At 43.9% G+C, this 26,669-nt stretch overlaps 2 protein-coding genes across 3 annotated transcripts; both read right to left on the bottom strand.

The window, feature by feature from the left end:
• Positions 1 to 64: 64 nt before the first annotated feature.
• LOC139365060 (cAMP-dependent protein kinase catalytic subunit alpha) lies at positions 65 to 21,543 on the bottom strand. Of its 2 annotated transcripts, none has more exons than XM_071102414.1 (10): positions 20,506 to 21,543; positions 10,385 to 10,446; positions 9,700 to 9,828; positions 9,350 to 9,448; positions 7,031 to 7,113; positions 6,739 to 6,865; positions 5,601 to 5,696; positions 5,212 to 5,334; positions 3,683 to 3,847; positions 65 to 3,337 (listed from the first exon to the last, which is right to left on the bottom strand). In XM_071102414.1, exons 1-10 carry the CDS (start codon positions 20,549 to 20,551, stop codon positions 3,212 to 3,214), a joined length of 1,056 nt encoding a protein of 351 aa, XP_070958515.1. In that variant the 5' UTR covers positions 20,552 to 21,543; the 3' UTR covers positions 65 to 3,211. The 2 variants fall into 2 exon arrangements, with proteins under 2 accessions (XP_070958515.1, XP_070958514.1); XM_071102413.1 differs by lacking the exon at positions 20,506 to 21,543 and adding an exon at positions 12,262 to 12,621.
• A 777-nt stretch (positions 21,544 to 22,320) lies between these two features.
• On the bottom strand, positions 22,321 to 25,794 carry LOC139365059 (histone chaperone asf1b-B). Its single transcript, XM_071102412.1, has 4 exons — positions 25,248 to 25,794; positions 24,270 to 24,385; positions 23,670 to 23,846; positions 22,321 to 23,174 (listed from the first exon to the last, which is right to left on the bottom strand). Exons 1-4 carry the CDS (start codon positions 25,354 to 25,356, stop codon positions 22,983 to 22,985), a joined length of 594 nt encoding a protein of 197 aa, XP_070958513.1. The 5' UTR covers positions 25,357 to 25,794; the 3' UTR covers positions 22,321 to 22,982.
• Positions 25,795 to 26,669: the final 875 nt, after the last annotated feature.

Below are 26,669 nucleotides of genomic sequence, written 5' to 3'. Positions count from 1 at the left end.
TCTACCAACATACACACATTGTTAACAAAACAGTCAGTATGATCTACAAAATGTACTCATACAATTTTAATTTTAACAAGTAAAACTTTATTGGAATGATACATGTTGCAAAATATGACTTTATTATTATTTTTTTTTAAACATACTTGTTGTGTCCTAAGGGTATCCGTCAAGTTCTCCAGAAGGTAAGATAATTAAGACTGTCAAAGGCAGATAGATATACAGTATTGTTTCCCGGGGGGTACAATAGACTACACCATCACCGTACCCAAATTGGGAAGGAAAAGGATTCAAATGTTTGTTGAAAATACACTTAGAAAATATGAAAATTAAAGCAAAGTTTTCTCCATGATGTAAAAAAAAAAAAATGGAGAAGTTCAATGTGAAGAATATGTAAAACTAGAATGCTAACAAAGGCAATCAAACAGAGAGAAAAGATGAACACAGAAAAGCTGATGATAGGGTTATAATGATGGGAGTGGGAGGCGGTCAGTAGAAACAGGAACAAACATTTCATAGACATGAGGTCATGGGTTAGGAAAGCCAAATTACATTTTTAAAAGCTGTCACATCAGTGGTTCATGGAGCTTATCCCGCCTCTAATCACTGAGTGACTTTTCCAGCACAACCGTAAATGTTTGCAGGACCAAATGGTAAAAATTGTTTTCTGAACACCAATTGACCAACTTTCTAGTCACAACTTATGCTTACATTATCACATTTCTTTAAAAAAAAACATTAAATAGAGACATGATTGGAGAAGTGAGGTGTGCTTCAAAGGGTCCTAGCAAGGCAGTGGAGGTGACTGGATACCTGTAGCTGGCACTGACCCTCCCTTACTACTAACGATGCTTAGAAAGACCAGAGGGATGCAAAACAATGAAACAAGCAAAATATCAGTTGGTTGTGGTATATGAATGTTTGCAAATCTGAAATAGTCATTAAAACATGTCATGGGTCTTGGACATCTTGCATTTGTTGTTTTTCGTCACATGCAAGAACTGTGATTTTTTAATATTTTTAAATACATAACATTTCTTCTTCAAAGAGCACAAGTTTGGAAGTCTGTATCTCCACTCGATACGTTAATTTTCTTCTGTAAAGTAGCCTTCTTACCACACCGCTCCAGACATTCAGATGCAACCTCTAGGACTGCCAAAAGAACCACTTTCAAAAATTGATTGGGAACATTCAGTAGAAATAAGCCATACTACAACAGACTTAATGACAAAACTGATTGAAGGATAAATACTGTATATTATTAAACACAAGAAATGCATTTGCGAGGTGCACAAGGTGTGGTGCCTAATGAAGGCTGGTGGGGGTCCGAATCACTCAACATTTAGTGTCTACATAAGAAATGAATATAACCTCATTACCCCAAAATAAAAGCTTGTGGGAAAACAAAGCCTTGCTGAAACTCAACTAAACCATGTCAATGTGTTGCGTCACCACACCTCGGTCTACAAACCAGCCATTGGTGAGATGTGGCCTGCGATTGTCTCGCATCCAAAAATATGACATTGCAAATAAAATAATCACAGGATAGCTTTTCAAAATCCATAAATCAGATTGTTATACATTTCTCATGAGGAAAAGGAAAATCATTGGACAAATTTACATCCTGACTTCCAACAGTCATACATTGTGAAAGGGTCCATTTGAAGATGATGAATTCAGGGGATGTAGGAGTAAACAGGCCGGCAGCAGGTTGAACAGAGCTGGTGAATTAACATGATTAAATCAGCATTAACCGTTCACATCTAACTGAACACTGAATGAAATGACATGATTTCTTCTGCCAGATAAAAAGCGGGCCTCGATCCATCATACAAAAGGGGCAGGTGAGAGTCAGTTTGAACGTTTCAGATACCTCACCACGACCAGAGCTTTACTCCTTTCACATCTTTTTCTTTTAAAAGTGATATTGTACAAAAATAACATGCATCATTTTGCTACTTTTTCCTGCGCATTAAAAACCACCACCTTCATAGTTAACTGACAAACATGTCTGCGTAAGCAATGTCATTACCTTTGCGAATTTGGCAGAATTCATACTTGTTTGTTTATTTCTGAAATCTTCATTTCGGTTTCACAGCTAAGAGACAACTTTGGAAAAAAAAGATGGATATTCACGTTTTTCTATAATATATCAACATGTATAAATGTGCTATGAATTAAATAAACACTAGTCAGAGAAGAGTGTGATCATTATGTTAGTCACTGCTTTTTAACCCACCCTTCAACACTAACACACAAGCACAGATTGACTTGAGGACACAATGATCCTCAAAAGGGTTTTAAAATGCTCTAATAAATTCAGTTGAAGAGGAAAAGACAGACTTAATTAACATTAGAAATGCTCATGTACACAATTTCACAGGTCCCGAAAAAAAGGTAGTGAGACCTAAATGAAGAGAGATAAATCATAGTTTCTCTGATCAAAAAGTGGTCAGCACTGCTTGAACTGCAAGCGATGAGAGAATCCTCTGAAACCAATAATCATGCCACAACAAGCGGACAGAAGGCGTGTGCAGAGAGTGTCAAGCTTTCAACTAGAAAGGGCACAAGGGCTGATGCCACCAATAGCCAAAGCTCTGCACCAATGCTTTCGACACGGTTTTGCAACCAGTTGGCATTATGATAGGCACGTCTGTTGGACTTGGTATTGCTTGGACAGATTCAGGATGGAGAGACAGATGTGGGGGGTTGGGGGGAAATTGGGGTAACAAGATCGGAGTGGGTGGACAATCACAAAACAAGAATGAGATGCCCTCATTCATTGAGAAGCTTGTAGAGAGGACCCACTCAGGAGGAGCCTCGATTCAGTACCAGAACATCAATGCCTCAACCTGCCTGCAATGACTCAAAATGTGTCGCTACACCTCTGCCAAGATACAAACCAACTGAAGAGAGAGGTGGTTAGCCCCTACCCCTTCTACCCTCGCCACAAACACAAGAGGGAAAACAGGACATGGATAAGTAACAAGGTGAGAAACAATCAGAAAAGGCAACACTGCTGGCTCTTTCAGGTCTTTTCTCTCGTTCTTTTTCACTCGCTCTTCATTTGGGGGGTGGGGTTGTTACATTGTTGATGTCGTAATTACAAAATGCAAGTTAGCAGTCCAGCTTATCACCTCTCCTCCCATTTCCTTCTGTTCCCGCCTTTTCTCTCTACATCCCTGGCTCTTTCCGCTACTCCTGGTTGGGCCTAGAACTCGGCAAACTCCTTGCCACATTTCTCTGTGAAGGAGACTCGGATTTCCTCTTCCTCATAGTCGTCAAAGTTGCTGGTGTCACCGGGGCCTTTGCACTTGGGAATAAACGGTGCCTCCACCTGAAACACAGAGAATGCTCAGATTCTTGCTACTGTAGCTTTCACAGTATCATTCCTCCTCAGTTTCTGACATATGCGGTTTGACAGTCACTGGTCATTCACTGGTTACGGACAACATGTTATTAGTCAAGTGGACCCCATTCCAACTATGTAAAACTATGTGAGTAATGCATGTGTAACATGTCTCCAAACAAGACCAAGCCAAATGGCATTAGCTCTGAATCATACCGCTTAAATCATCTCTCCCTTTCCCCAACCCAATCTCTCTGTCCCAACCAAACCTGCCTCTCTCTCCAGTGGCGATACAGTGAACAATAGAAGAGCCATGGAAGCAGGCCTTCTCACCTTCCTCTGGTAAATGGCAATCCAGTCAGTGGTGGCGAACCACTTGTGTCCCTTGATGTCGTTGACTCCGTTGCGCAGGTTGCCGAAGCGCTTGGTCAGGTCCACCTGGAGCAGGTTCCTCAGCAGGTCCTTCAGGTCCGAGCTGAAGTGGGAGGGAAAGCGCACCTGGGGACAGAGACATGTCAAGGTTGTGTTCAGTAGAAAACTTTCCAAAACAGAAAAAAAGGAGGGAGGAACTCTAGTCATCAGTTACAGAAATGTTAATTTTTCCTAACAAATATGACTCCGTTACAGAAGACCAGAGATTGCCCATAGACTGACAGGGCCTGTTCAGTCTTTCCCCCCTAATGATTAAGGTTAAGATTGGGGCTAGATAGGCTCAGATCTAGGAACAGCTTATGATAAACTTCTTTAACATGTATGTGGCTCACTGCTGAGAGAGGTCAGTGGGTCATGTGGACACCACAATACATTTACAGTGGGGCTGTGGAGGCATGATGATCTATGTAGAGGGGATTGGAAAACAGGTCCGAGCTAGAACTCAGCCTAACAAAGTGCTGTGTATATATGAAGACACCAAGGTCAGGGGTCAGAAGAGAGTAATGCTAATGTGAATATAGCAACAAAAGCAGGAAAGGCACAGTAGGACAATAACAATCCAACCATTTAATGCAGATGAATTACCTGACATGAAAAAAGTCACAACCGGGATGATGGAAATGCCAGTGCAATTTTATAAATGCAAACAGACAATTCGTTTGTTGGACATGTTGGAATCTTTTTTTTTTTTTACCCCTTTTTCTCCCCAATTTCGTGGTATCCAATTGTTAGATAGTAGCTACTATCTTGTCTCAACACTACAACTCCCGTACGGGCTCGAAGGTTTAAAGTCATGCGTCCTCCGATACACAACCCAACCAAGCCGCACTGCTTCTTAACACAGCGCCATCCAACCCGGAAGCCAGCCGCACCAACGTGTGGGAGGAAACACCGTGCACCTGGTAACCCGGCACAGGAGTCACTGGTGCGCGATGAGACAAGGATTTCCCTACCGGCCAAACCCTCCCTAACCCGGACGACGCTAGGCCAATTGTGCGTCGCGGACCTCCCGGTCGCGGCCGGTTACGACAGAGCCTGGGCGTGAACCCAGAGTGGCACAGCTGGTGTTGCAGTACAGCGCCCTTAACCACTGCGCCACCCATTTAGTACTTAACATGGATCTTTCCATTTCGGGACATGGGAATTGACCTCAAAAGTTACTATGTGCAATACGTCATCACGCACAGCCTTTTATTCACCACAAGTCTATTTGATAGCAACATCACTGGTGGGAAAATTTGCATATTGTTTTATGCATATTTTAGAACACTCACATGAAAATCTGTTTCAAAGTGGATGGAAACCTAGCTACAGACAGCTAATTAGTTTGGAGGTAAATTACAATGAACTTCCTTATCTGACTGGTACTGAAAGCAGGTCTTAAAGGAAGAGCGTAATCTGGGTTTCTGTCTGATGTACTCTGTACTCACCTTCCCTGATACAATCTTCTCATAGATCTGAATGGGCTGGTCAGCAAAGAAGGGAGGATAGCCAGCAGCCATCTCATAAATCAGCACGCCCAGAGCCCACCAGTCCACTGCCTTATTATAACCCTGGGGGGGGAGGGGGTAGAGAGAAAGAGGAGTGTTAGATTCCCAGGGAAAGAGGCAGAACTAAGCACAAAAAGAAATGGAACGTGTCATACATAAGCTCTTCTCTAGTCAGCGGTTGTAATCATGGTCAGAGCTGTTTGTGAGTGGCTGTAGTGACATGATATTTGCTGTGTCATGGTAATGACCCCTATGTTATGGTAAAAACCCAGTGTTGTTATGGATACGAGGTGCGACGGCAGGCCGGGGGTTTGGTGGTGACCACTCACTTTGCTAAGGATGATTTCAGGGGCCAGGTACTCCGGAGTGCCACACAGCGTCCAGGTCCGGCCCTTCACGCGCTTTGCAAAACCAAAATCTGTTACCTAAGAGGAACACAGATGTCTCAGCAATGACAAACAGTTCAGTTCTGACATTCGCTTAAAGTTATACTTCCAGGATTTTGGCAATGATGCCCTTTATCTACTTCCCCAGAGTCAGATGAACTTGTGGATACCATTTTTATGTTTCTGTGTCCAGTATGAAGGAAGTTAGAGGTAGTTTTGCGAGCCAATGTTAACTAGCTTTAGCATAATCACTGAAAATCTATGGCATCAGCTAGCATGTGATCCCTTTAACACTTGAACCGCCTGGCCTTTCAGCCTACCAGCAGCCGCTAGAGACCGTTGCCGTGCGTTCCCTTCAGCATATGTATCAGACGCAGATCAACCCCCAAGGTGTAGCAAACATAAGCACAAAGTAAAACGTAGAAGAGAATTGTAACAATCTGCAAGGCACTGTCAAATGATTAACATGGGCGTCGATGCTGATATATAAGCATAACAAACTCATTACACCATTGTTGTTCTAGATTAAATTAACTGCTTCACCCTTATAATTCAGTTAGGCCTAATTTCAATTAGATTGTGAAGTAACTTGCACAATTCTCACCCATTTGTCATCCATTCAGTGGGTTGGCATCATTTGCTTCCTTGGATAGAGTCAAGGATATGTTTGGCATTTTTCTAAAGGCCTACTGCAACACATAGCATGTTTTTCTTTCCCTTACAATACATTAGTAATAGTTATAGTAAATAAATCAGTTCCATAACGGCATCTTTTACAAAGTAAAACGTAAAAGAGAATGTTTTCAACCAGCAAGGAGCGCAGTTAAATGATTTGCTTCTGATAGACATAAAACTCATCATTACACTATTGTCTTTCTAAATTAAAAACACCCTCCTTATCATTCAGTTTGGCCGAATTTAAATTAAATTGTGTACTAAGGTGTATTTATTTAAGAGCATCTACAAAATCAGGGTATGTATAATGCATTTCATGTGTAGTATGTTCAACACACCCATGCTTGTTCTCCATTAGTCCTACCTGTATAGCTAGCTAGCCATTTGACTATGTGTGTGTTCTCACCTGTATGTATCCCTGGTTATCAATGAGCAGGTTCTCTGGTTTCAGATCTCGGTAGATGAGGTCCAGTGAGTGAAGGTATTCAAAGGTCAGAACAATTTGGGCGGCGTAGAAGCGGGCGTGGGGCTCACTGCAGGCAGAGAGAGAGCGAGAGAGGTCAGAGGGTAACGTGGACACCACAATATATTTACTAGGAGGCTGTTGTGGAGTCATGGTCTATGGAAAATAGGGAGGGTTAACTACTGTAGCTATTTGGTTATATTTCCAACAGTGGGAGACCAGTAAACAGACTCACCTGAACCTGCCAATTCTCCTTAAATGTGAGAACATCTCACCACCAGGGACATACTCCATCACCATATACAGGTTAGTGTTGTCCTACAGAGAGAAATATTTCACACAGTTGAGTTGTGAACCTCACCTTCACACACAAACGTGGAAGTATGTTCCGTTAGGAAAATGTGGCGCCGGACATTTGACCGCATTTAAAATTGACCAGACACATTTGCATTGGGAGCGTAACCTGATTAGGGGGTCCACCCACGGTGCTCAGAATGGCAGGAATCACATTTAGATTATGGTAATTAATCATAACAGAACATGCAAGCCCAGGATGCAATGACATGTCCCCTTACTGCACACTTTGAAGATGCTAGAATAACTGTCCACATGTACTTTTCCTCAGCCAACAAGACCAGTAACAAATAGGCCATTTGTAATGCGATGAGCATATTGGATAGTCATAATTTAGGCTAATAATACAACTCAATCAAATGTTTGTATAAAGAGTTGAATGAATGGCTGTGTGCATATAGCGTAGATGCCTGGGCTACAGTAGACACCCTTCTTTCTTTGCATGGGAAAAACATCTCATTCAATTCTACTACACCTTGTGTGACTGGAGACATAAGCAAAATCTTTAACACCACAAATGACAGGGTAGCCTACTCTGCTGCCATTGACAAACAGATGAATAAAAACAACGTTGTCCATAGAATAGGCCGGACAGAAGGGGAGACAAATAGGAGGAGGGCAAGCTAAACTGGAGGAAATGATTGTCCAAAAAAATAAAAATAACTTAAGTAGCACTGACCCAACAATGATAGAGTGAATATGAGCAGTGCATAGTCACCGGTGATATGGCCGATGCTCTCCGCTGTTGCCAATAAGATAAACAGTAAACCTAAGTTGAATTTTGATAACTAAAAGACAGTCGAGTCTTTTCATTGTCTTCTATTTACAGAAATAGCCATATGCTTCCCAAACTGTGTTTTCCCCACAATTGAGTTTGGAAATATTGCAATATGCCTAGATGGGCCTCTACTTTTCAATGACAGTGGCAACCCAAATTGCGCACGCTGCCTTTCCTTCCAACTGTAGGCAATGCAATTTAAAACAATCCACAACTTATTATTTTTTTAAGGCTAGGGGAAGCTAATGTTCCTCTGTGGCCAATTCATGCTTTAGTAGCCTCATTTGAATGACTATTTATTTATTTCTGTGTAGACAGGAGTAGGCCAATTAGGCAATAATCATTTTGGCAATTGAACTCAATTTACTTTGGGAAAGCTTAGCTTCCCCTAGCCTTTTGGACACACCCCCTATGAGCCCATGTCCATCTACTATCCCCCATCGTTGGCCTACTCTATTGGTCAGCTTGTCGAGAAAGAAATAGCCCAAATAGACTCTGCGACAGTTGTGGGACGATAGAGCCCAAATTCATATAACCAGTAGGCCTATCTACATAAAAACAGAAATTAATGTGATGCAACAGATCAGAACGTTCAGCTTAAAATGTTGATCAACTATTAACATTATTAGCGCAGCAATGCACCAAGGCAACATGAGAACGGGCATTTGGCTACCGGACAATAAAAAACTAGTTGAAAACCAATAGATCATGAGAGAAATAGTATACTGGTTTCAATGCTATATGGAAGTCTTTATTAAATAACTGCCTGCACGGATATGGTGGGATTTTGCCTAGGCTACTTTGAAGCAAGGTAAAACATGCCTCATATGTACTAAAACATTTCAAATAATCAAGTAGCTATAGGTTCTCAAAATGCAAACTACAATTTAAACGCACTGCTGAAGCCTGCCTTTGTTGCCTATACATTTGAATGGTGAACAGGAAGCACACTTCCAGTTGAGAAACAGAAATATTAGCTATTTTTAATCATGGCCCATTAAATATTTTTAACACACAATTTAGAATTATTGCGCAATGATTGGGCTTATAAAAGCTCTGTATGACAGATTTTCCTCTCAAAGGTTCTGTATCGGTATGCTGTGCACGTGTGATAAGAGACATAATGAATATACACACGTGCCAATTTAATTCCACAAAATGATGCAGATGAACACATACCGATAATCGGTCAAACGCATTTACATCAACTGGTACGTACATCAATGAATAGGCAAAAAAATATATATATTTGCAAAGGGTATTTTTTTTCCTTCTCCCAGACCATTGTCCAGTGCCAATTTTACGTCACACCTTAAAAAATACAAGAACAAAAACTACGCAGCCAAAAGTTGGCTATTACCGGCTAATGGAAACCCTGACACACACATGAACACATGCACCCACACGCGTGTCCAGCAGTACCTTGAAAGAGTGCTCCAAACGCACCAGGAAGGGGAAGCTGACGGCCTGCAGGATGCGTTTCTCATTCAGCGTGTGTTCTATCTGCTTCAGCTTCACCACCTGAGGGGAACAAACCAGGACACCTTGTTAAGCAAGGAGAGCCCCCTACATCTCTGACTAATGGGCTAAGAGACAGTAACAGCACCAGGGTTGAGGGGGTCAGATCCATTTCACATAAATCAAAAGATTAATATAAATGTGTATTCATTAATATAAAAATATCTACATGTACTGTAAAAGAGGACTTGGAGTCAATTCACTGAATGAAATCAAACCCAGCTCTGAAAACTCCCTAGGCCACATTACCATACCTTCTGTTTGTCAAGTATCTTCATGGCAAAATGCTGGCCCGACTCTTTGTGCTTGACCAGCATGACTCGACCAAACGAGCCCGTGCCCAGGGTCTTCAGACGGTCAAAGCCATCCAAGGCTGCGGTGTTCTGGAGAGGAGAACATGTCAGTTAGAACAGGGAAACAACACCGGCCAGAATGCCTATCAGGGTGCCAGAGTCAGGTTGAGTAGCAACACTGGACTCAAACTACCCATCAAACTTCACACTGTCCTGTCAAAAAAAACAGGCAAAAGCAGGATGTGATACAGATTCTGAGACATTCAGAAAGTGCAATGCGTCAGGCAACTGTTAGTCCTGCCAGTGCACACATATTGCAGCAAAGGTATGAGTCATTCTTACATTACTACAATAGCAAATTAAACTTGTGTTAAGCTAAAAGAAAAAGGAGGGAAAGTGTTGTGCTAAATGCTGCACATAATCAGTAAAGACATCATCCTATTCTAGACCCGGCTCATTTATTGTGTGTGCCCCAAAGCATAAAAATATGAAGTTCCAACAAATGTGATTCTAGTTAGATCCAGCAGAGGGCCCACTTCCCTTCTCACCCAGGCGTGACTGACACTGGGCTGGGCTGGTATGCTGGGGTCTTTGAGCGTGTGCAGGCCTGTCATTCATTCTCACACTTCCCTCTTTCCTAACTCACCTGTGCTGGATTCTCCCATTTCTTGAGGAAATCCTCTTTGGCTTTGGCAAGAAACTCCTTCACTGTAACAGAGCAAACAGATGGTTTAGCACCTACCCTACTTCACGACACACTGATTCCATCAGACACATTTAGATGAGAACGAGGATGTTGTGATACAGTTCAGCAGAGGTTCACGTCTATAACCACTGACCAGAGGTATAATATAAAAACTTCTCTGTAAGGCTAAATAGTGATATTTTGGAGATTAACTTGAGCGTGTGTTAGAATGAGTCTTGTGTACCTTACCGGTGGCACAAGTATATCCCATGTGTAGCCTAGCCCAAGGCTGTCCATCTCCCTTACTCTGGCCACACAGACAGGGCTTATTTCCACTGATGTTGAAGCCAAATCAACTGAGGTCAGGTTATCGAATACTTACTCCTCCAGCCATGTCAGAACGAGAGCAGAGAGCCAATCGATACAGGCAGTCTATGTGAATGTATTGTGTGTGAACGCATTACGGTCTCTGTGCCAGTGAATGTGTGAGAGATTTTATCCTCTCCAAAGCGACTTATCATAACCTTTATACAGCCACACACTCTAGCTCTAATGCACACAGACACGGCATCACATGCAGAAGTGCAGCACATCTCTTCCTCCTATCTTTATTGGGCTGATCACTATGCTTTGTGGGAACATGTAGATACCAGCCCTTCCTCATTAATCCCTGCTCATAGCTATCTATGCCTCAACACTGAGGACAGTGGCTGGCTGCTACTTGTATGAGAGTACCAGTACCACTCAACACTGGCTGGCTGGCTGTCTGCCAGCTACTAGTAAGTTTACATCACTACCACTCAACACTGGGGACAGTGGCTGGCAGGCTGCTACTAGTAAGCAGTACTATTAATACTACTATAGGATACAGAGGGCTGAGGGGAGAATACGTACACTACAGTAAATCGATGGGTTTGTCAGAGGAAAGCTGAACATTTAAATCTGTCACCCTCTTAAACCAGTATGCAATTTTCCTTAAATTAAGAGATTAAACAGATCTTGAAAATCTTCTGTGTCAATTTATGGCTCACACATGGATAACCTAATACACCATATGTAATCTGGAGAACGCCACGCAATCCTTACATTCCATAAACATTTTTGTTCTGGCGAGCTGCGTGCTTGTCCCTTTCATAGTAAAAACACTTAATTCGTAATATATTGTAAGAATTGGAATTCGTAACATATCATACAAAATGGATGACGTTGTACACAATTGTTGGGGAACCATTTTGGCTCGTGAAAACAACTCAAGACTACTGGATGAAATTATACAAAACCTCTGGAGCATCACTAACAGTCAAAACCTCAAAGCCATAAAGACCCTTGTGATCAGCACTAATATCTCCTCAGTGGTTCTGCTTTTCTCCATTCACAAAGGGGCTATAAACACACACCTACCCAGCCCTCTAGCAGCTCTCTCTGGAGAACTCCAACAGAAGAGGAAGACCAGAGAGCAGCACTGACCAAAGTTCATATAAACATGACTACAACCATGTTGCTCCCATGCCAGAGCCATTGAGAAGAAAAGCAGACTAGTCTCCTGGGAGAGTACATTTCTCAGTCAGTTTGTTCCTTTATTCCCAGCTAAGTAAACCCCAACATAGTCTCCCATAGAGGACACTCCTTCCATACTGTAGGCCTAGAGCCACAACTAAGGAGGGAAGTTATGTCTAGCTATCAAACAGCTCAACAGTTAAACCAACAATGGTCCAAGTGGAATTGACTTGATCTAGTGCATCATTTTTGTTAGATTTGAGAGGCTTGGCTGCCACGAATACCATCTGATGGGTGGAAGATGATTCCTAGCCTTCCTCTCCACTGCCACCCTCCCTTACCGTCAGGGATCACTATGGGCATCTCTGGTGCTGCAACCGCAGCCTCTGCAGCCCCGGAGCCAGAGGTGGACCCAGACTCCCTCTTCCTGCTACCATGCCTCCTGGAGCTCTTCCTGTGGCTGTCTGAGCCTGACATCAGCCCTGCCCTTCTACGTCGCGACCTGCCTCTTCTTCCTCACAGTGGTTGGCTCATCGCCCCTTCTCCCATTACGTCCAGAAACACAGACAACCTTCAACTTCCTTGGTTTCTTCTCTCACCTTCTACATTCACTTTCCAGTTTCATCTGTCTGTCTTGTGTCCTGGCAAAGAGCAGAGCTCATTCAGCAGCCAGAGCCCCTGGTAGTCCAGAGCCAAATAAAGCCCACAGTGCTGTGCTCTCGTTACAACAACTCACAGATCAATTGGACCTGTGCGCCGTTTGTATCTATATTTATTCTGCACACAGTTCTACCTCCTGCTCCCTATCCTTTAAACACACATCAACAGCAGGGGCCTGGTCACCAGGGGGAGGGGCATCACCACAGCCAGGGGTTATATTTATGAAGCCCAGAGAGGATCTCTCCTATGGAAAAAAAAGTCATGACAGTCCTCTGCTCTGTCAAACCAGGAGATCAACCGGAATTCCTGGCACCATCAATATTACTCTCATCAACACAACCCATCAGTAAACCAAGGGGTTTTTCTGCTCAGATCATGTGATCAGGAAAACCTCCTGGGTCTATGTAAGTACCCATGTGAGATGCCACAGCAGGACGGTGTGAAACCATTTCAGATGTTTTTCGAAAGAGCTTTTCTAAAGAAAAACCACAACAGTCACAAACCAACCACAGCTAAAACACATCCCCTCTAGTGCCCAATGCAACACACCACTGTGCCCCTGCGTCCAGGATCGATGTCCCGATCAATCCCATCTCTCCCCTGGGCTTGGCTGGGACCCTGTGACGCAGGCACAGGGGGTTAGATTGGGGCACGCTGACCGAGATTTCACTCTGGAGCCCGCCAAACCACATCCAGTCCACATCAGACCTAATTTATAGAGCACACAGCCCGCAGGCAACGCATTAGACAGTGGACGAGTGGAGCTGGACATAGAGATGTGGGGGAGGGGGGGGATGATACAGAAAGCCACACTTGTGGGGGGGGGGGGGGGGGGGGGGGGGGGATATATATTTTATATATATAGTGAAGGGAGAGGGGGAGATGGTGAGAGAGGAAGTGAAAGAGAACGAGGATGCAGAGAGACATCCGTTGGGTGTGTGAGAGAGTCCAGAGGAAATGAGCGATAAGTCCACAACCCAGCCACTTCACAGACCTCAGTCCTTACAGTCCTCGTGGTTTGCTTCTCTGGCCACTGTACTGTCAGGTACTTAGGTTCAGTCAGCACTTGGAGTTACAAGAGGTGAGAGTGACTGGGCATTCTTACAAGAGTATCTGAGCATGCCCAGAAGAACAAAGTGCCTTTAAAAAGAGTCAAGAAGTGCTGTGCTATACAAATACCAGCCTGGCCCTGTTATGCAAGCCAGCGTAAACCACCCCGCCAGCCACCCACATATTTATAGCCACAGTGAAAGCTCCACCTTGACAGTGTAGCGTCACAGGGCCAAATGCATGTCATTTCATATAGAGGGACTGACTGAGCAGTACCCACACAGAGGGACTGTAGACAACAATGGAATGACATGTTCAGATATGCAAACCCAGATTGAAGGAAGCTAGGGTGAGTCAGACATCTTGTCCCCGAGACAGACACATGTGGCCCGGAGCACATAGAGGGAACCCCGCTGGACAGACACACCGACAGGTTTCCCGGGAGACAAACAAACGGCTTCCCTGGAACTTTGTGACGCAGCCGACACCAGGCAACAGAACAAACACGAGGTGCTGAATCAAAAAGAGCTTTGTGTGTTGGCCACACAACATCAGTACAAAAACAACTAACCTAGCCAAAAACCAAAGCTAATCAAATTGAGTCTACTTCCGTAAAACCCGGACCAAAGCATAGTCATCCTGCCCAACACACACAGCTATGTCTTACTATACATGTGACGACTTTTTGGGGACAAAAACATTTGATTCACATTCAAAATCCTATTTTCCCTAAACCTAATTCTAACCCCAACATTGCCTTTTTACAAGTGAGAATCAGCAAAACATCCACACTTCAGAATTTTAGTTGGTTTAACATGTGAGAATTTTTAGTACTCACAAGTATAGTAAAACGCACACAGAGAGCACAGAATGGACAAGAGAACTGGAAAACCGTGCGATTGTGTGTACGGACGGCTGACACACCCAGTCACATCCCCCTGCCCCCCTCAAGCCACTCCCACCAATCACGCCCCTCCCTCGTGAGTGTCGTCTGAACAGGCTCCGCCCCCTTGCTCCAGTCAAGTCAGTTCAGTCAGTCACTCACGCCAGCAGTGGGCCTCTGGCTTCTCCTGTGGCTGGCAGTGTCTGCCCTCCCCACCGCTGGTGTTTCCCAGACAGGGCCCAGCGTGCTGGAACAGCCTCCCCGCCAGCCTGTGCAGCATCGACATGGTACCAGCCTAGGACCTGTAGCAACTAGCAAGGAAAAAGTGTCCTTCAGAGAGGAGCCCTGAACTTCGAGACAAGTGGAGCACCACCGACCCTTGGAGGATTCTGTATAGGAGGTTGGATATCTGACTAGACTTGAAGCTGTCCTGCCATGTTATGTAGGTAGAGACAAAGCCTGACACTCTGCAGCAATGAATCCAGAGGCTCCTCCACTTCCTGCCTGAGCTCATACACTGTCCACCCTGCTCCTTCCTGTGGGCCCTGGCTCAGCTCTCCACAGCAACGCCTCCGCTATGTCTGTCTGTATCAGGGAAGAGAGGGCAGGCCGGGCTGAGAGACAGGGTCCACCTGAACCGGACCTTAAGCCTCACCGTCCTCAATAGTCTCGTCTCTCAGAGGGGGCTGCATGTTGTCCTTTTCCTCTGGTTGTCCAGTTGAAAATAGCTGCCGTGCCGGGCGTAAGCGTCTGAACCCCCGGTCTGCACCTGTCTCTGGGGATCAGGGCGGGCCCATAGCGAGGCCATCCAGGCCGATAAGGATGTCAAGCATGGCATGTGGACAAACCTCTGACGGCTCTGGGACCTCCTCTGCCCCCGCCCAGGGGTCGGATCTTAGCAGTGTGCAGCTCTCCGCTAATCCCTCCATTAATACTACATCAATACCATTTAAAAACAAAGCTGTGTGCTTAGACAACTGAGAGGCGGTGGAGCAGTGATCTCTGGGCGGCCTCGTTTCAGTGGGACACAGACCCAAAGACAAGGGTTAATGCTACGAGGCTGGTCCGCTCTTCACATGTATGCTCCACAAGCAGCCGAGGCTCATTTCACAGACACCCGTTCCAACCAAGCGCACGCCAATGTAACAGCTAGTGTTATGGATGCATAGCCTACACTACACTGTTTTTCCAAACCTGCTCCGGGACTGCCACTCCGGGACTTCAGTTACAGAGGGTTAAAAGACCAGGATATCAATGAGGGAGAGACAGTCACCACTTATAGGGAAGCAGAGAGACAGTGGAGGAAAAGGGAAGCAGCGGGGAAAAAAAATGGATGGCACCGGCTAAAAGCTGTGCAGAGCAGCTTGAGAGGGAGCCGCGACCCAGAGATGGGCAGGAGGGCACACAGAGTGTTCTTGTTCTAAATGCTGTTCATCACATGATGTTCAAGAGACTCCTCAGCATCACGGTTTAGCCTGGAGAGGATCACACCACCCGCATCATATGACCCCGCCCCTGTGCCTTCAGTGTCCCACCACACCCTCCTCTCTCCTTCAGTCAAGTACAGTGTGGGATTCAAGGCTGATGACCACTACTGTGTTTACATTGGGGTTCCCCCGAGTAACATCCATTATATAAATAAACAGTCAGACATCTGGCAAAGTTTGGCTTCTTAAAGTTGTATAGGCTGGGGCAGGGATAAACACTGAAGACCCAAAAAAGAGGAACATAACAAGGACCATTCTATCCTCTATTCCAAACTAGGCTGACTATTTCTCCTGAAAAGCTGCATCCAAAAAGGACATCTGCAGTGTGTTTAAGTCCTATACATAGCAATTTACACTGAAAGTAGAGGATCTTCACCCTGCTACCTGACAGGTATGCCTCTGTAGTGGCACCGATTGGCCTAGACCAGGGAAGGGCAACTGGCAGTCTGTGGCCACCCCTTGGATCAATTTCCACCAAACAATTTTTTTATAATATATAATATTTTGGGGAGGGGGGACTCAGGCAGAGTCTGAACTTACATTTGAGCGTTATAACATTGGATTCTGTCACATGCTTCGTAAACAAACGGTGTAGACTAAAGGGGTCTGCATGCTTCCCAGCCGAAACAGTTTGGAAGAGTTTGTCCATATATGACGACGACATTGTGACGTTGTCTTCGGAGAAGGTTTTTCCCCGACTGTTCGGGCCCACAATTTTTTTTCTGGAAGCAAGCAGAGTTCAGAGCCCCGTCGGTGATTGGTCAACAGTAGGGACTCTTCAATAAAGTATTTTTCATTCAACGAAATAAACTCATTTTCATGCACATTTTTTAATGACAAATCACTGCACCAAACATCTTAGATGTAAAATTGCGTGACTAAGAACGCTGCAAAAACGTCAACATTTGACAGAATTCTTGAGTTAGATTAATTATAATTGAGGAAGTGTATACTGGCTACGGTGTCTCAAAAAGGACAAATAGTACTATTGCCACATCTCATTTTTCAAGCAAAGGTCTTAAAGGAATATGCAAGCATCCTCGTTCAGCTAGGCGCCAGCCGAACAGAAGCATGCTGGCGCCTTAACAGTGAAACACTTACTTACAGGCCCTTCCCAACAATGCAGTGAAAAATAGACAAATAGACAAAATTAATAACAAGGAATAAATACACAATGAGTAAGGATAACTTGGCTATATACACAGGGTACCAATACCGAGACAATGTGCTGGGGCACAAGGTAATTGAGAGATTTTTTTTATTTTTTTATATATATATATATATATATATATATATATATATATATATAAAGTAGCCAGGTAGCCTAGTGGTTAGAGTGCTGGGCCAGTAACTGAAAGGTTGCTAGATCGAATCCCTGAGCTGACAAGGTAAAAATCTGTCGTTCTGCCCCTGAACAAGGCATTCAACCCACTGTTCCTAGGCTGTCATAGTAAATGATATTTTTCTAAACTGACTTTCCTAGGTAAAGGTAAAATAAAAAGTGACTAGGCAACAGGATAGATAAATAGTAGCAGCATGTGAGATGAGTCAAAACAGTTAGTGCAAAGAGGGTCAATGCAGATAAGCAAATAGCTACCTGGACTAACTATTTAGTAGTGTTATCGCTTAGGGAGGGTAGAAGCTGTTCAGGGTCCGGTTTGTTCCAGACTTTGTGCATCGGTACCGCTTGCCGTGCAGTAGCAGAGAGAACAGTCTGACTTGGGTGGCTGGAATCTGACCATTTACGGTCTTCTGACACCAACTGGTATAGCGGTCCTTGATGTCAGAGAGCTCGGTCCCAGTGATGTACTGGGCCATACGCACTACCCTCTGTAGCGCCTTGTGGTTGGATGCCAAGGGGTTAACATACTAAGCAGTGATGCAGTCAGTCAAGATGCTCTCAAAGGTGCAGCTGTAGAACTTTTTTAGGATCTGAGGGCGCATGCCAAACCTTTTCTGCCTCCTGTAGGGGGAAGAGGCTTTGTTGTGCATTCTAAACAACGTGTTGGTGTGTGTGGACTAGAGGTCGACCGATTATTGGAGGACCAAAAAAGCCGATAACGATTATTGGAGGACCAAAAAAGCCGATACAGATTAAATCGGCCGATTTTGTAATTTATTTGTAATATTGACAAATGCCCCTGAACGAGGCAGTTAACCCACTGTTCCTAGGCCGTCATTGAAAATAAGAATGTGTTCTTAACTGACTTGCCTAGTTAAATAAAAGGTATAAAAATAAAAGCAAATAGGCGCCCAAAAATACCGATTTCCGATTGTTATCGGCCATTCCGATTAATCGGCCTACCTCTAGTGTGGACCATGTTAATTCCTTAGTGATGTGGACACCAGGAACTTGAAGTGCTTGACCTGCTCCACTACAGATGTGGATGGGGGAGTGTTTGGCCCTTCGTTTCCTGTGGTCCACAATCAGCTCCTTTGTCTTTCTGGCGCTACGGGAGAGGTTGTTGTCCTGGAACCACACTGCCAGGCCACTGACCTCTCTAACGGCGGTCTCATCGTTGACTGCGATCAGGTCTACTACCACCATTGTCTCATCAGAAAACGTAATGAAGATGTTGGGAGTCATGCACGGCCACGCAGTCGTGGGTCAACAGGAAGTACGGGATGGGAGTAAGCATGCAACACTGAGGGGCCCCCGTGTAGAGGGTTTGTGTGGTGGGTGTGTTGTCTAACCTCACCATCTGGGGGGGGGGGGGGGGGGGTGAACTTGGAGGGCACTATGATGTTCAACAATGAGCTGTAGTCAATGTAAAGCATTCTCATATAGGTGTTCCTCTTGTCCAGGTGGGAAAGGGCAGTGTGAAGTGCAATAGAGATTGCGTTATCTGTGGATCTGATGGGGAAGTATGCGAACTGAAGTGGGTCCAGGGTGTCTGGGATGGTGTTGCTGTGCGCCAAGCCATTCAAAGCATTTCATGGCTACAGATGTGAGTGCTGCGGGGCAATAGATTACCTTGGCGTTCTCGGGTACAGAGACTATGGTGGTCTGTTTGAAACGTCGGTATTACAGAGAGCGAAATCACACAGTCATCCAGAACTGCTGGTGCTCTCATGCATGTTTCAATGGTGTTTGCCTCAAAGCAAGCATAGAAGGCATTTAGCTGGTCTAGTAGGCTCGTGACAATGGGCAACTTGTGGCTAAATTACCCTTTGTAATCTGTGATAGTTTGCAAGCCCTGCCACATCCGACGAGCATCAGAGCCGGCATAGTATGATTTGATTTTAGTCCTGTATTGACGCTTTGCCCGTTTGATGCCTCGTCAGAGGTCATAGCGGGATATCTCATAAGCGTCCGGATTAGTGTCCCGCTCCTTGAAAGCCGCAACTGTAGCCTTTAGCACAATAGTAGAATACACACGGTGCAATTGCAAAATGTGGTTGGTCATCAGCAGTTTCTCTTATTCAAGTTAACATTTTTTAGGTTGGTAAGTTAGCCTAGCGGTAAACTATCTAAACTGGTTGTAATCATGGTTGAATTACCGACCCATCAATTTTGTTAGTCACTCTCAGTCATATATTAAAAACATTTCTCTCGACCGTAAACCTGCAACAGTTTCTCTACGTCCCATGACAAAATGTGTAGAACTACAGGAAATTAACTCTTATAACTTAAATGTAGCACTTAGGGCCCCCCCAAAAGGCTTTAGCACTTAGGGCCCCCCAAAAGGCTTTAGCACTTAGGGCCCCCCAAAAGGCTTTAGCACTTAGGGCCCCCCAAAAGGCTTTAGCACTTAGGGCCCCCCAAAAGGCATTCTTTGGAGCCTAGACCTCTGCCTGCAAGTGTGGGTATCGATGTGGTTACGCAGACCCTCGAGCCACTGCAGCCCCAAATGAAGAGTTCAGATTTGTTGAGGCCCCCACCCCCATCAAAGTTGCCCATCCCTGGCCTAGATAAAGATGCAGTACTACCAAACATACAGGTGAAAGAGCAGTGTAGTAGTCAATTCAGTTAGAGTTTCACATCAAACTCAGTATTGACAGTCCTGCAGAGAACTATTAACTGTTGTACATGACCCCTAGGTATGACAGGTGGTATCCTAGGCCTAGCATTTGTTGTGAAAATGGGATTCAGTAGGTAGATATGTGTAGTGGTAATTGGCTGACATGGGCGTGTCTCAAGTTGCCCGTCTGGTTTTGGGGGGTTTCCTGGCTACAACCAGACTAACCTTTTGGAAATTCAAGATAAAGGCTTTACCTTTGTCAATATTCAATAGCTATATAATAATATATAAGCGCACAATCTTATCAACAAGAGTCCAAAGTGAAAAGGGGGGTCTGGGGCGCGTACAATTGATCATATAAGCTTACAAGGCTGGAGACGGGAGAGAATACATACATGTAATGACTAAGCCACAAGAGGATCTTGAATGCATATTGGATATTACTTTCATCCCTCCCGTGTAGCAATGCAGACATGTAACGAACCTTAGTTACTGTTAGTTGTCAAGCAGCTAAGTTACTAGTAGGAAGCAAAGTCAACTCACCACTTTCCATCTCGTTGCCCTTCTTGGCGGTGGGCGCGTTGCCCATGATTGCAGGCCGATAGGGATCCCTTGGATCTGGGTTACTTTTGAGTTTTCAGTAGCCTTTTGAGTTCTGTATTTAAGGAAGCTGGCTACTAGCTGGCTGTTATCATGGCTAACTAGCCAACAGTCAATTGTACTCCGCTACTACTTTTCCTTTATCCGGGGTTGGGGGGGTAAACTAGCTAGCTGCACAGGCTAGCTAGCTGGCCAGCCAATGGCTAGGCAACAACCTAGCTAGCTAGCCGGTTTTCCCTCTAATTCTGTTGCGAATGTTGCTTAGCTCTCTCTACCTGGTACAATCCAGAACGTCGAACCGGTTCGGCGCGCCTGGCTGGCTCGCTAGCTATCGTCGCCTTCCTAGCTAACTATCTATCAGTCAGTCACTTACAGACCCCACTAAAGGCCATTTACTTTCCAATGTATTCCGAGACAAAAAGCTTATATATCCACTTTTCCAAGTAATTATTATTGCAAATCGATAGCAGCCCCTCCCTTTCCTGTAGCTCAGGTCCGATGATTTCTCAGGTTTCAGATCCGATCAGCTGTGGTTTACTTGCCAAAATCAACAGCCCTCCATTAATCCTCAGACTACAGAGAGACGAACCCTTGCTTCAGAGATCCACCCCCTGAATATACCTCATTGGTCAATACTTATGTGACAGACAGTACGAGACAACTGTTGATTGGATATGCATCAGTAAATCCAATCGTTGTGATGTTGTGATTTGTCTATTGGTATCTGTCAAATTGTCTTTTTAGCCCGCCTTCTCAGACCAGCTAATAACGTCATCTATTATTTTCTTCTTGTTTGCCAAATGGTTGGTTTTTCCTTGCTGATTTTGGTTTAACTCAATGGTCGAGAAATTCAGGTGTGATTCACCGCTTCCAAAAGTTCGTCTTATTCGTGCATAATAAAGTATTATCGAATAGCAAGGCCTGTAGCAAACTGGCCCTATACCGACCCCTCCCGCCCGACTAATCCGTGATTGGTTGTGTGACGTCAAGACGGGCTATTTTTAGAAAGTTGGTTAGAATTTAACGCACACGGAGACTACATTTTCAGAATATCTAAAATAAATATGGATTATCTCGGAGTAAACCACTTGATACATTCCAAGTTATATCGGTAAATGTACATTTATATTGAGTAATATAGCAGATCGACGCTTTTATCCAGAGCGAATTACATGCACCTTAAAACAGCTCAATTGGACAAAAATGTAAATGTTAGTATGACTTGTAAGGAAACCAGTGTCATTTAGTTATATTTCATATTGCATGAATCGTCCTAGATATCAGATTTTACCACCAGACAGCCCACATTCACATACCGCTTTTGCCATTATCTCCTATGCAGAAAATGACAGCCATACATTTCATAGCTGACCATAATTGCAAACGTCCATACATGCATGTTTTTTTCAGCAAACCGTTCACTAAAGGATTACAATTACATTCAATGAACTCTGAAGTCAATGACAAGAGAACATGATTCAGTGAAAAGGGGAGATTTGCATGTTAACATTTTCACAATTTTGTCTTGAACACAGCTGTAATTCAAATTGCATGGCAACAAGCAAGCCAGGCTACCAATTTCAAAATGTGCACTACAGGTGAGCATACTTCACTACAGATATTTATGAATGTAACAAAAAGTCGAGGAAGCCCCACTCAATATTTTCAAAGTTGAAAAAAAAGGTGATTCTCCTAGAGTTCCAACATCTGCCATTTTCATCATGTCTCAAAGCTTGTCAGGGACAATCACACACGTTACATAATAAAAATATATTTATTTCAAAAACAAAATGGCACACAGGAAAATAAACGTATGTACATACCATTATTAGCACCCACCCCACCCATCCAAAAGTCTCCCAAAACACCAACAGGGAAAGTGTAACTCAAATGCTATAAGGACCATTACCACTGAAACGCAATGGCTCAGAAAGTACAAAACACATACCACCATTATTTTCCTTCCTGCAACTTGAGTCATTTCTTCCTCCATTTTGCTTCACTAGTGTCATAATCCTCTGTTGGTATTTACATCACATAATTAACAGCTGACTAGTTGGTGTGAATCAGTATTTCTGCCAATTGGCTGCTAACCATCTATGGAAACTTGGATACTTCAGCTGTTGCCCTGTTGATAGTATTAAAAATGAAGGGATTAATTAGTTTCACAACTTTTTTTCACCATGTTATATACACGAAAGTGCAAAACTTCCAATAGATAATAAAGATTACTCCAGAAAGATTGTCTTGGTTGCAAGATACTGTAGTCCAAGGTGGGAGTGTGTTGTTGACAGTTTCTGGGAAATAAAGGCAGCTGTAAGGCAAAGCTGGCTGTACATCCAAGTCAGAATGTCCATGTCCATTCTTCTGCTTATAGTGCTTGGGTTGATCGAAGATTATGTGTATATGTATGTTTCCCTCTACAAGCAGTCCATAGAGTTGTCAGGTAGCAACCCTATGGGTGGGGCCTTGCCCGGGAGGCAAGATGGGGGCAGCATAGAGTTGGGGGCAGGATCCACATTCTCTGAGTCTTCCATCCTTTCTGCACACCCTTCCCAGTTGATATGGAATCTTGTTACACGTGGGTTTGAAGCCAAAATATTTCTCTGGAGCTGGAAGACAAACAGCATCAAGAGGGAAATTATTCAGTAGATGTACTTATATTTGCCAGAAGACATGTTCCATTTTTACATTATACTAAAGCCTGAGCAGTACTGTGGCACACGTGCCCCTGATGAGTGAGCAGAGTTTGCACTTTAAGACCAATGTATTAATGGATATTTCGCCCTTCCACAACACAAAGGTTTAATTTTGTTCCAAAAAGTTGTCCCCTCTCCTCTGCCATCATTCATTGCCTTAATAGATCTGATAGAAATTGGTAGGTGTAAGCAATAGCTCCACCTAGTTTACTCAAATTAACGTAACAGTCCTGTCAGATCTGTGAATGGTAGTGAACAAGGGCAGATGGGAGAGAACAAGTAAAGTGCAAGTAAGCATTTCGTTGGACAGTGTATACCTTATGTATCCTATACATACGACTAATAAAACTTGAACATCTTCCTGGAAGGAAACACAGTCAAGCACACCCATTGAGTTTCCTCCTTTACCTGTCCATAGTCAGGTTTTATGGGTGGGTTTTCCCGCAGCTCTGGGTCGGTGTACTCGTTGTTGACGTAGTACCCGATACGAATGAACTCCTGTCCGCGGTATGTACAGGTGATTAGCGCCACAGTTACGCCGACAGCATCACTTTCTGGAATCAGACCCGTGTTTGGGGCATCCGCCTGTTGAAGGATAACATACAGTAGATGAGGTGCAAGGAGGAAGGCAGGAGAAGAGAGGGGTAAGGGGGAAAGTGTAGTTTCTATATCTGATTTCTCCAATACAGCACCAGTGTGTCGCTAGTGATTATGTTATAAGCTCAGTGTTATTGTCTGGGAAAGGTTTCCATCGCTAGCGCCGTCACTAAGGACAGAATCAACAACCACTGCATCATCAAATCAGTTGCTTTGTGAAGGTGTTAACCCATGTTCACAGTTGGCCATTGTTATATCTTAAAAGCACCAGTGGCCTGGCCTTGGCCCCAAGTCAGAGCAGGTCCACTGGGAGAGAGAAATGAAGAGGGGCAAGGAAAGCTGCAGCCAGACTACTGCTGAAATAACATTGTTAGTTACTGCCATCTATAAAAAATAAATAAAACAACTCACCTGGAACACAAACATGTGCCTCCCGGCTGGTACTGGGCCAACCAGAACAGAGTCAAGGGTCTGGTCATACTCTTCACTCTCTGCTGAACCCACATATATGATCTTCCACTCAAGATCTGCAACACAAAAAAGTATCAAATCACTGTCTTCCGGACCCACAAACTCGGTTCGAAATTTTGGAGAAAGCAAGGAAATTGCTGGACTGTGAAGACTGCTCTGGTCAGAATGATGTTATCAATGACACCTGTGAATTTATTTGATTGTTTGGGTAGATAACGCGAAAAGGCAAGTGGACATGTCAATGCGTGTTCTAGAAGTTAACGTTAGTTACCTCCGTCAGAATTCCCCGCCGCAGCCAACAAAATACAAACAAAAATTGGACACCATTCTGGCTAAACTAGCCAGCTATAGGCAAAGTAGCCAACTAACTAGCAATATCAACTAACGCCATCGTGTAGCTAAGCAATATCACAAAGTACAATGCGTTTTTTATATATATATATATATACACATATATATATATATATATATATATATATATATATATATATATATATATATACACACACACTTTTTTTTAAACGAGACACCTCTGTTCAGTAGACATAAGTGATTAATTAACCATTGTTTGCCACCTGTCGAATAATTACTTTGTTAATTCTCATCTGACGATTTATGGCAAGTTTGCTAACGTTAGCTCGCTAACTAAATTGCCAGTTTGAACATGAAGTAGCTAGCCTAGTTGATAATCTCAGAGCTAACTAGCGAGATTCTCAACTAGGCTAGTTACTTCATGTTCAAACGGAGAATTTAGCTAGCGAGGTAACGTTAGCAAACTAGCCCCAAATCGTCAGATTTAGCAAACTAGCCCCACATCGTCTTGAGATTTAGCTAGCGAGCTAACGTTAGCAAGCTAGCCATAAATCGTTATATGAGAATAAACAAAGTAATTATTCGACAGGTGAGCACAACACTTACCTTCTGGCAGGTCTTCCATGCACTCAAATGTTATTTCGAATTGAAATGGGTTTCCGAATCGACTCGGGTTATCGAGGACAGCGACATTTAGTACTTGAACCTTCGCCATTATTGCCGCTCCTGCTGCGAGTGACAGACACCCTGGCTGAGAGTGGCTAGCAAATTTTCCCGGGGAAGGTTTCAGGCCTCAACAATGTAGCAAATAGCAAGCAATGTTCTCACGCAGCGTACACAAAGATACTTTCTAATACTGAAGAAATTAGTTTTTTGCATTTAAAAATGCATCTGATTTTACAGGTTGACAGCTACGCTTTAGTGTAATTTTGAAATTACTAGGTAGATATCTTATTGTTATGATAGTCTGCTATATGAGCCAATCATTTCAACAGAAATTGTATTTTTTAAAGAAAGTGCCATTAATTTTTTTTGTATTTACTGTTATCTGGAATATTCCTCTGACTAGTTTTGTTCAAAACAACTATTTCAAAAACCACCCGCCAGTAAATTTCACAAAGCCACCAAAATGTCGGAAGGAAATGGGGCGGGTGGTGTTTCTGTTCTAAACGATGATTCGCTGGGTAGAACAACAGTAATGCTAGGATTGGCAAGCAACAAGCACGTAGTGCTCGAACAACGCCACAAGCCGCGTGCAATTACAAAACGTTTCAGGTAGAAATTCAAATGACACGACCCTGCTCCCCCATGTACCCAAATCAAATGTATTTATATAGCCCTTCTTACATCAGCTGATATCTCAAAGTGCTGTATGGTGGCTAGGAAAAACTCCCCAGAAAGGCCAAAACCTAGGAAGAAACCTAGAGAGGAACCAGGCTATAAGGGGTGGCCAGTCCTCTTCTGGCTGTGCCGAGTGGAGATTATAATAGAACATGGCCAAGATGTTCAAATGTTCATAAATGACCAGCATGGTCAAATTATAATAATCACAGTAGTTGTCGAGGGTGCAGCAAGTCAGCACCTCAGGAGTAAATGTCAGTTGGCTTTTCATAGCCGATCATTAAGAGTATCTCTACCGCTCCTGCTGTCTCTAGAGAGTTGAAAACAGCAGGTCTGGGACAGGTAGCACATCCGGTGAACAGGTCAGGGTTCCATAGCAGCACGGCCAGGTGGACTGGGGACAGCAAGGAGTCATCATGCCAGGTAGTCCTGAGGCATGGTCCTAGGGCTCAGGTCCTCTGAGAAAGAGAAAGAGAGAATTAGAGAGAGCATACTTAAATTCACACAGGACACCGGATAAGACAGGAGAAGTACTCTAGAGATAACAAACTAACCCTAGCCCCCCGACACCAAAGCAGTGGGGTAGCACTGCTTTGGTGTCGGGGGGCTGGGTCAGTTTGTTATCTCTAGAGTACTTCTCCTGCTTTGGCCAAAGCAAACAAACACAACCACTCTACCAAATTCAGC

The sequence above is a fragment of the Oncorhynchus clarkii genome, chromosome 13 (genome assembly GCF_045791955.1).
Source record: "Oncorhynchus clarkii lewisi isolate Uvic-CL-2024 chromosome 13, UVic_Ocla_1.0, whole genome shotgun sequence".
Taxonomy (NCBI): Eukaryota; Metazoa; Chordata; class Actinopteri; order Salmoniformes; family Salmonidae; genus Oncorhynchus; species Oncorhynchus clarkii.
The sequence above is the reverse complement of the archived record's forward strand: the minus strand, read 5'-3'. Positions and strand labels throughout refer to the sequence as shown.